Below are 9,977 nucleotides of genomic sequence, written 5' to 3' on the forward strand. Positions count from 1 at the left end.
AAATTTGGTAAGTTAAGAATTAGCTATTTGAAAAGAAAAAATCAGTAGTCATTTTTTTACAACGAGTTTTTCGATATTTATCAGTACTTTTTGAAATTACCAACATAAAAATAGTCCATATTTTCTGGTGCAGAAATTTAGAATAATGCAATTTATATATTTTCCTTTTCATGCACCAATATTTTCATTTCAAGTGCATCTTTTGTTTCACTTTTCCTCATACTGCTGGTCCCTTTGCCAGTCAATTGTGATTCCTCTAATTCCATTGAAAGCAATAGATTGAGAATTCAATCTAAGATATGACACCTACTCTAAAGTGAAAAACAATAAGAAGAGATTGAATTGACGAAAAGTTCCATTACTCATTGTATTGAGGCCGGTCCAAGATGGCTGTTGTCATGACGAGGTACATCACGAAAAAAAGTCATCATGACTACTCGAGTTGAGCGGCTCGAGACCATGTTGCCAAAAGAAACGAGAAGTGTAAATTTATGACTACGAATTACAATTCCATTTGGCTAGCAGACTCTTAGCATTTGCCTTTCTAACTGTCTTCGATCTACCGTGAAAAATGAAATGTGAAATGTAGAGTTTAGAACTACAGTGCGGAACTAGAAGAGAGATGCAGTTGTCCCAAAATTGGAGAAGGAAAGAAGATGGACGATCTGTCTTCTTCTTCTTCCTAATCTGATGAGCAAGAGAAACTCCATCATCCGTGATATGTGCATTTTCCATAGCCTGAAAATGATAAAGAAGCAAAACAGTCAATAAAAAAATCAATGAAAAATCTATCTCACCCTGAATAATCAGCAATGAGGAAGCCCAAGGACTAACTTGGATCGATGGCAGTAACAGCTCCGGTCCCTTTGAAATCGCAATCGTAGTTGTTTCCTCCCATGGCTTGGTAATACGCATTCATGGCATATGCCGCGTGAGCACGGACCGTGTTAGGCAAAAAGCACGCGCCACCTTCTTCTATCGGTCTGCATTCCAACCCGAGCCCGCATACATAATCGATATTTCTCTGCAGAGCATCCGGGTCTGCTCCTGTTTTGGGCAGGCACCATTGTGTTCCCTTGGGCGGTGACATGGACACCGGACTCGTCGGCAGTGTCACGGAGCTCGGGGCTGGAATGGGATCGATCGGCACCGATGATCTAGCCTGCCAGAGCCAAGTGGACAAAGCAATCAAACAAGCATACTTATAAGGGCGATGACTAACAGGAACAAAGGACGGTAACTCTTGGCTGCGGCGGCTACCGTGGGCCTCAAGATCCCGGCATCATACACCGGGGTCATGTCCGGCCTGAAGAGTCCGAAGTTCCTCTCGCACGTCGGTCCCGGCTTCAAATTCTCGTTGAAGAGAGCAAAAATGTAGGTCTCAAATGTCCGTTTTGGCATGAGGGGCGTGCCGGCGCCCGACGATACATGGCGGATGAGATTACTGTTGTATTCTGCCGCCGTCTTTGCATCCACGCCGACTTGGGTCGAGTCACACAATGAGGGCCATCCTGTTTCGGCTATCACGATCTCGATATCGGTGAAGCCCAGCACCTTCATCGCCGAGTAGACAGCGTCCAATTGCCCGTCCAACATGTTAGTGTAAACAAGTTTGGAATTCTCATCCATCACCCCTGCATTCGGCCTGAACAGCGCGTAATCGAGAGTGTCCTTGGAGAAGCCGAAAAATGGGTACGGGTTCACCAAGAAAGGCGAGCCGGTCTCCCTGAGGAAGTTGAGCAGCGGCCTTAGAATGTGCACGTCGTAGCCCTGCCGGAACTTCCCGCTCGACGGGGGGCTCGAACTGGACAAAATCCCTAAGGAGTGAGGCGTGGAAACCTTGATCCTACCGTCCAGTGACGCATTGGCAAGGGCAGCGTGCAGCATCCGCATCGACATCACCAGGTTGCCTAATAGCAACCTGTTTGCGGTCGCCAGCACTTCGTTTCCCACCAAAATTCGGACAATATCGGTGGCGGGAACATAAGGCTCGACATTAGTTCTCACCCAGTCTTGGGCATTGCTCAGCTTGGCGAGCTGAGGGATGAGATCATTAGGGACGGTGACGGTGATGGCGATGCCGGTGTTAGCGAAGGCTTTCAGTATGTCTGGGTCCGCATCGAAGAGCCTGATACGATCGATCGTGGTGGACTCGAGGAGGAAATGGGCCACTTGGGCAGGTGGAGGTAAGTTGTCTGCGACTGTGCCATAGTTGACCCCAATGCCAGCACGAGCTCCTGAAGACAGATGAGAGCATTTGGTCAATAGTCAAGAGTGCTAAATTAGACAACCTTTGGCTCTAGAAAGAGAGACAGACAGGCAGAACAGACCTTCCATGAAGAAGGATGAACAAAGAAGCAAGAAGACAATGTCGAATACTGAATCTGACAACATTCTGGGGATGATCTTTGACATCTCCGTGATCATAAAACTTGCAAATGCGGAGGTGTAGAAGATCAATGAAGGCGCAGCATGTCAATTTGGGAACGGCCAGTTTGATCTCCATTGTCTAAAAGCCAGAAAAGTATGACTCGAGATACTTTTCTTTGCATCGAGTGTTTCTTGCTGATGCTTGGAGACAGGAGCTTTTGTTCTTTTGAATTGGGAATTTGCTTTAAGAAGATTTCGTGAGCATCTTCTTGAGCTTTTCTTAAGCATCTTCTTGGTCAGTTTGAACCCTGTCGCCGGCCCCTTTTTTTCCGGCGGGATTACCGTGAACTGTACTCAAAAGTGTTTATGGAAATCAACCACATTTCTCAAATCGTACGAAACTTCCAAACGAGATTCTTCTATAGTCAATTATCTTGCATGGTCATTCAAGAATTCCTAACTTCGATACCACAATGAACCGTCAAAGATTTAACTTCTTGCCAGCTCGCTTTTCTCATATCCAGATTACATATGAATGTGGGCATTTCTCTCTACGTTGGGCTTCACCCTCTGAAGTCTAGTTGAAGTTGTTGTTCTAGGCCCATCAGTCGGAGGCCTAACAGGTGTGCTCCAAGCTTGTCCCAAGGAATGGCTAACGCCCATTTAGACTTGCTTTGCCAAAAAGAGAAATTTTATATTATATAGATCTTCTAATCACCCTCAAGCACCCTCTTGTCTTCATACTTGATCTAAATGAATTTAATAATCGATTAAGATCTTGATCTACGGCAATCTTGCTTCAACAAAAATGGATAGAACACCCATGTTTGTTTAATGGAAAGCTTATAGTTCTATTTTATGTGAAGCAGCCTGCTCCAACCCATCTTATGGATGGAATAACTCAGATATTCTTCCTCTTTCTCATTTCGTTTTTCTCTTCCAAAGAGTTTACCAATCTAGAGCGCGAGATGTTTAATATTTGGGTCTTTGGATGCTTGGTGCCCATTCTCTCAAGTCAAAAGCGACGTATCGAATCACATCATTATCCCTTAGCCACCCCATGAAATGGAAGGAAATATACTCTTTCGAAAAGCACCTGAATAATAAAGCATGTGATATCCAGCCATTCTTTGCGTACCATCAGTGGTTTTCGATTGGCTTTTGCATTTCACCTCAAGAAAAAGAGAGGAGAAAGCTACGTTTGGTCGCGTGGCATGCCCAGCCTTTCATGTGGCTTGTGTCCGTCCCTTTATGCCTAATAATGATGCTATGGACTTGTATACTGATGCCCGAGAAATGCTATTCCCTGAAATTGCTGTTCTATGACCACTCACATCAAGCACGGATAGGAAATCTCGAAATCATCGATTACGCCGAAACATCGCTAACATCGTCCATCTTTTTTGATAGCTCTTGTTGTAAAATTTGATCCAGGTTCATGCCCATGATTGCTTCTGTATTTGCTTCGACTGTGACCAGACAAGACCCCAGTATGTAACTACAAACGCAGGAATTCAAGGCAAATGGACACCGCTTTAGCAGAAAAATTGCTGAAACTCATTTTCTTTCACCTCTAAAGGTACAAGCATGTACAATCCTTCTTCACTGCACAAAATTTTTTACTAGCTACATGTGAATTACGCCGGGAAGTAAGCTACACAGGAAGATATTCCCCCTTTACTTACCGGAATAGGAAAAAGGAAAAAAAAAATTCTATGTACTTGGAACTATCTAAGAGAACATACATCCTCGATTTAAGTTAGCCAAAGCACCAGCTCATTTTGGAGCTTGTGTGGCGATGGATGTCCGGTCCTCTGCTTGCCTAAACCAAGAAGTTAATCTGTCCGAGCATGGCCCAAGATATAAGCACTTCGACTCTGAGACGAGCCAGCGACCCCATTTCTGGACAAGATCCGGTGCAGTTGACCCTACGCTGAAAACTGACTGAAATGGCAGACAATTGTTTCAATCAATCAGACCAGCCAGCATGAGATCATGGTGAACCTCCCCCACCATTTTCTTTCGAGAGTCAACTCCAACCACAGATCAGGATATGCCCTATCTCAATCTTCTTTAAAGGGGCATACATGAGGAAGAGATCCTAATTTAGGCCCCCACAATTCAAGCACATCCATCCATAATAACCCAACGATATCTGGAGATGGCTCCTGGAATGCAGTACTTGGAATTTGCACGTCTTTTCAGGGCCACATGGACTTGACCTTTCAGATTAATGAATCAAAAGAATAGTGAATTAACCAAGCGATCCAAGTAGCCCACCTCGACCACTTGCAGATTCCCAGCTTGATTATGAGTGCCAACCACTGAATTATTGCCACCTGTCGTAGCCAACTGGGATTACTATACACTGAAAATGTGCTCAATTGAGTCCTGAACCTGAACCAGCTGACACCAATCATTTGAACGTGCAGAACAAGGCATTGTCTACCAGAGATAGACCATGGACATGAACAAGCCAATTTAAGGGCTAATCATAATGCTTTGAGGGATTAGATAAGCTGCTCAATATCTCAACAAGGGACGGGCAATCCATAATTGAGAAAAGATCTGATCCTTCCATCCCAACCAGCGGTCACAATAACTAATCCCCATGCGTGGGCATTGGATGTGCTCTGGCAAGAAGTCCTCAGAAACTTGTACTGCGTTTTGTGCATAGCATGTGATGATGGCCATGGGCTAGAAGTGGGAAGCTTCTCCTCAGGCCAAGTGGCGGAGCCCTTGGGAAAAGACTCCAATAAAAATTCATGGCCCTGGTAGAAACACGCTGGTGAAGAAGAGAGAGCTTCCAGTGACTTCGTACCCAAATCATCCAACTTCAATCCATCGGGTGAATTCCTGCGCTTGAACCCACACCATGGTATTGCCACTGATGCATTAGAGGAGAAACGTTCACAGGATCTGATGACTTTCGCCTCAGAAGGTATAGACCCTTTTTGATCAAGGCAATTCCATATATATACACTTGAGTCCTCAGATGCTGAAACAATATGCTTCCCATCTGACGTCAAAGATGCAAAGTTTTGATTACCAGCACCACGGCAACCTGCAATCAGGAGAGCATTTCATGATCTCATATTTAGAAATCAATGATTCGTTGATGAACAAAATACTACTGTAAGACAGCAAACGCGTGAAGGAATAATCTTGCATCCGACGTCTAAAACAACTCAATTCTGTTTTCACAAAAGCTTTGGAAGCAACAACTAAGCAAGATCCGTCAGGTATGCAATTATACAAGAATCTGTTATGTGGCTCCTAGAGAGACAAGCAAACATAATCAGGAATGATCAATAAATAAAATACTAAGAGATGAAATAGAAAGAAGTCAGCAGAAGACATACCTCTGTATCTGCTGATCACATTAATCCCGTCTAGAATTCTTATCTGTGAATCCGCGGAGGTAACCATTACCTTGCTTGAATCATGCGGGAAAACCTGGATGGAATCACACAATAGATTTAAACACAATCCCACAAAATGCAAGACACGGAATGAACCAGAAGCAGCAAGGAAGCAAGCATCATACCTCAAACCCCGTTATCCTTTTACAAAGTGACTTCTTCTTACTGCACAAAAATATACCATCCTCCAGCTGTAAATGACTATCTGATCCAGACAGAAATAATTATCTCATCAGGCAACAGTCCACTGAATGATGGGACCAAAAGGCACCATGAATAAGAACTCCATCATAATGCAGCAAGACTAGAACGGTTTCATTATCCCCAGGCTAAAAGAAAACTTATCAACAGACCATTGATATTGAGGATTGGAAAGGACTAAAAAAAGAAAAGCCAAAAAAGCCAAAACGTACTACCCTCAATCAACACTTTGAGCTAACACTCATTAGTTCATAAAATTTGCCTGAGCAATGAAGGGGAAAAAAGTTCTGGCAAAAAGAGACAAAAAAAATAGCAGGGTAAAAGAGGGGTTAAACAAGATGCTGCCTGCCATGACAAACCTAATGAAAGAATGAAAAGGCATCAGTAATTAAAAGGGTGTACCTGACACGCTGTAAAAGCGGCAATGTCCCGACATGCACCCAACAATCATCCCCTGTTGAGATGGAACATTTTTAATAGGAATTTCTCACCTCTATATCGCAATTTATCATTTCTTCAAAATGAGAGAGAGAGAGAGAGAGATCTGTACCTGTCCATCCGGGCGATAGGAAACAGCAGTCACGATTCCTCTAACATCAGTCCAGTCGACAACTTGGCAATCATGAACTGCCCATATGCGCACTTTTCCATCTACTGAACCACTGATGAAGTAGTTATTGTCCACAGGATTGAATTGAACACCAGTTACTGTACCATACAAGCAAAAAAAGGGGGAAAAAAGACGTCCTGAGCCTTTGATTCAAACAAAAGAGAGGAAATCAAGAGTAATGGAAAGAGGGGACAATGCCAGATACATCTAGGTGCTCACCATAATTTGTATGCTTAAAGACTCCGAGGCAGTTGTCAGACCCTACTTGCCACAGACGAACGGTATTGTCCATGGAAGAGGAAAGCAGATGCTGTACCATTAATCAAAGAATGAGTTAAAGATAATTTTCGCCAACTACTGTCTTTCAATTATGACTGTCTACAATTGCTTACATTATCGATCGACCACGACAGGTCCAATATTTCGCCTTGGTGACCCCGGAACACATGTAATGGCTTCTCCAGAATCCGGAAAACTTTTGGAGGGAAAATGACACAGGCGGAGTCTGATGTCTTCCTCAAACTGCTTGGTTTGCCCATTTTCTCTTTCTCAGCATAGAGTGGACTTAATTCAGAGACATGATTCACAGTGAAATATACACATGATGGGTCTATTTCAGGAATGTCTAGATCATCAGATCTGTCATCCTCCACCACTTGCCATATTTTCACGAACCTGTCCTCACCGGCACTTGCAAGGAACTGCCCATCAGGACTGAATTTCATCTTTGAAATTTTACCGCTGTGAGCCTGAAAGTCTTGCCCATTGAACAATGCTGACAATTCCTTCAATCGTTTCCTGCAATGCCGAACCTTCACCCTCCGAACTCTCAGACCTTCTAATGCATCATTTTTGCTGGAGCACACTTCTACCTGCCTATCCATGACACAAGTCATGGAACGCAATTTGGTAAGCCACCTCTTTCTAAGTTTCTTCTTAACCTCCTTCGTGCCATTCACTTCTGCAGGTTCACTCTCCTCGAATTGGTTTGCTAGTGGAGATGAACTGGTTTGGCTCTCAGTCTCTTTCACCCTATTTAACCAATTTGAACCCATATCCTGACCTTCGCTCATCTTGACATCTAGATCATCTACATCAGCTTCCCTTGCTCCATCCCCATTCCCTGCTCTACATACAAAATTTTTCTCCTCCATAACTAACTCTCTTGCCCATTCTGAATTATCACTAGACAAAGACGACTCTGAAGATCCACTGGAACAAAGCTCATCCTTGAAACCAGAGTTCCTCAACATGGCCCCACTACTCCCTCTAACTCTATCATCCATCGGCGGATCCATACCTACATCTGCTGAACTTTGACACCCATCGAAATCCGAACGGACACCCATCCAGTTCAAGAATTTAGTCCGCCGCTCCTCTACACTGCAGGGGCGATGCATCCAAACATCAGACGTGAAAGTTGCAGGGACACAGGCAGCAGGGGAATGACGAGAACAAGCAATCTCGACTCCACGAAAGCAATCACCATGTACATTGTCTACGGATGAAATCTCTTCGTGGGCATCGAAAAATTGATAATCTTCCTCTTCCCCGAAACTCCCCATTGTTCTCTGAGTTCAACCCATGAAACCCCCCACCTCCAAACAGCTTTTAAATACCAAGGCAACGTGCTGCTGCAACCAGGAACCTCCTCCACAGACAAGCAAACCAGCAAGACTAAAAAAAAGAAGGGGGAAAACAAACAGGCACAAATCCCAACATCAGTATTTGCAGCAGGAATATATTAAGTCCCAGCAACAATTTCGAATTCGCCCATTATTAAAAAAACAAAACTCAATAAAGATCCAACATAGATCCCAATCCAGACCCATTGAACCTAGTCCTCCCCGCCATGAAAAGCCGTAATTATACGCAAGAACTCGGCAATAAAAGAATCACTCGCGAAAAAAAAAAATAACGATAATAATTTTTGCAGCAAACAAGGGTGGTGCACCCATCACTCCCCACACTGCGAGGATCGAAACCCACGCGAGCAAAAATGGAAACCCCGCAGAATTGCAAACGAAGCAAGAAATCCGGAACCCCCCCGAAAAGAGCAAAAAGAAATGTCAACCCCCATCCGAAAGAGCAATGCCGGGTTTCCCCAAGGGGAAGGATTTTCCTTACGCGAGTTTCTCGTTCCCTTCAAGACATTTCCTCGGGAGCGACGAGGAGAGCGTCCCGGATCGAAGCGTCCATTCGCGTTCTGCCTGGCGAGCTTTCTCGGACTCCCTCCCCTCCCTCTCCCTCTCCCTCTCTCTCTCTCTCTTCTCTCTTCTGTCTGTGGAGGAAGCAAGGAGAGAACACTGAGGACGAAAACCAATGGATATAAAATTTCGCTTAGGAATTAAAAAGGACGAGAGAGAAAACGATGCGGGGGCAGGGGGCAGGGGCAAAATAGGAAAACGGGGGGGAATTTGGAAAATACCTTGATTTTCGTGAACGGGTGGCCCGAGAAACGAGATTTCGCGAGTTAATGTTCGTGTTTTGTATGTCCGGCCCTCGATATTCACCTTCCTTATTCGAACATCGTTTTTGTTTTATTCTTGAAACTACTTTATTAATGCCGGTTCTTTTTCTTACATTATGTGATGAGAAAATACTAGCAGTCGGTCCGCAAAAGAGTAATTCCGTGCACGTTTTCAATGTAGACAGTTACAGCTCTTTTCGAACATCGCGGTTCAACTAATCCCCAAAACGACACAGAAATTGCTCCGTCTAAATGAATCGGATAAAGTTTCGCTCACAAAATAACAAGGACGACTCCTCGAGATGAATATGAGAGGACGACATTGAGAATTTACCAAATCTAAACCCACCATCAAAGTTTGGTCACATTCGAAACATCTCGTAATTTTTTTAAATGGTACTTGGTACTATTCTTTTTGGTTGGGGGTGTAGAAAAACAAGCCCTTCGTATGTTTTTGAAGGGATAATAGCACGAATGGTCCACAAACTTTTGTCCAATGTTTATACCATCCCTAAACATTTAATTAGTGCAATGTGATCTCTAAAATTTTAATTTATTCAGTATAATCCTTAAACTATTAATAAATGTTGAACGTGGTCTCTAAATTCTATGAAAATATTTAAAAGTTTAGGGACCACATTAAATAAATTAAAAGTTGATGATGCGTTGGACGTTGGATCGAAGTTTAAAGATCATGTGAGTTATTTACCCAACAAAAAAAAAAGTGTAAAAACACTCGATCAACTTTGTATGCTTTCATATTACTTTCCCTTTCTTTTTTCAAAATTCTCCTTTCCAGGTTCGCCTCGTGCAACCACTGCCTGATCAGGCCGCTCAACTAAGATATAACTTTAATAAATTTGTTTGTTCAATTAATTATGAATTTCACATCGAAATTTTAGAT

The 9,977-nt window shown here is 43.4% G+C and overlaps 2 protein-coding genes across 2 annotated transcripts; both read right to left on the bottom strand.

Moving 5' to 3' along the window:
* Window positions 1-358: 358 nt before the first annotated feature.
* On the bottom strand, window positions 359-2,524 carry LOC104437638 (glucan endo-1,3-beta-glucosidase). Its single transcript, XM_010050629.3, has 4 exons — window positions 2,331-2,524; window positions 1,261-2,237; window positions 835-1,162; window positions 359-738 (listed from the first exon to the last, which is right to left on the bottom strand). Exons 1-4 carry the CDS (start codon window positions 2,425-2,427, stop codon window positions 710-712), a joined length of 1,431 nt encoding a protein of 476 aa, XP_010048931.2. The 5' UTR covers window positions 2,428-2,524; the 3' UTR covers window positions 359-709.
* A 1,380-nt stretch (window positions 2,525-3,904) lies between these two features.
* Window positions 3,905-8,909, bottom strand: LOC104437630 (WD repeat-containing protein 44). Its single transcript, XM_010050618.3, has 8 exons — window positions 8,731-8,909; window positions 6,996-8,280; window positions 6,823-6,913; window positions 6,544-6,701; window positions 6,396-6,447; window positions 5,918-5,997; window positions 5,733-5,826; window positions 3,905-5,434 (listed from the first exon to the last, which is right to left on the bottom strand). The coding sequence occupies exons 2-8, from the start codon at window positions 8,166-8,168 to the stop codon at window positions 4,902-4,904; spliced, it is 2,181 nt and encodes a 726-aa protein (XP_010048920.2). The 5' UTR covers window positions 8,169-8,280; window positions 8,731-8,909; the 3' UTR covers window positions 3,905-4,901.
* Between the last annotated feature and the right edge of the window lie 1,068 nt (window positions 8,910-9,977).

This window comes from Eucalyptus grandis, chromosome 1 (genome assembly GCF_016545825.1).
Source record: "Eucalyptus grandis isolate ANBG69807.140 chromosome 1, ASM1654582v1, whole genome shotgun sequence".
Taxonomy (NCBI): Eukaryota; Viridiplantae; Streptophyta; class Magnoliopsida; order Myrtales; family Myrtaceae; genus Eucalyptus; species Eucalyptus grandis.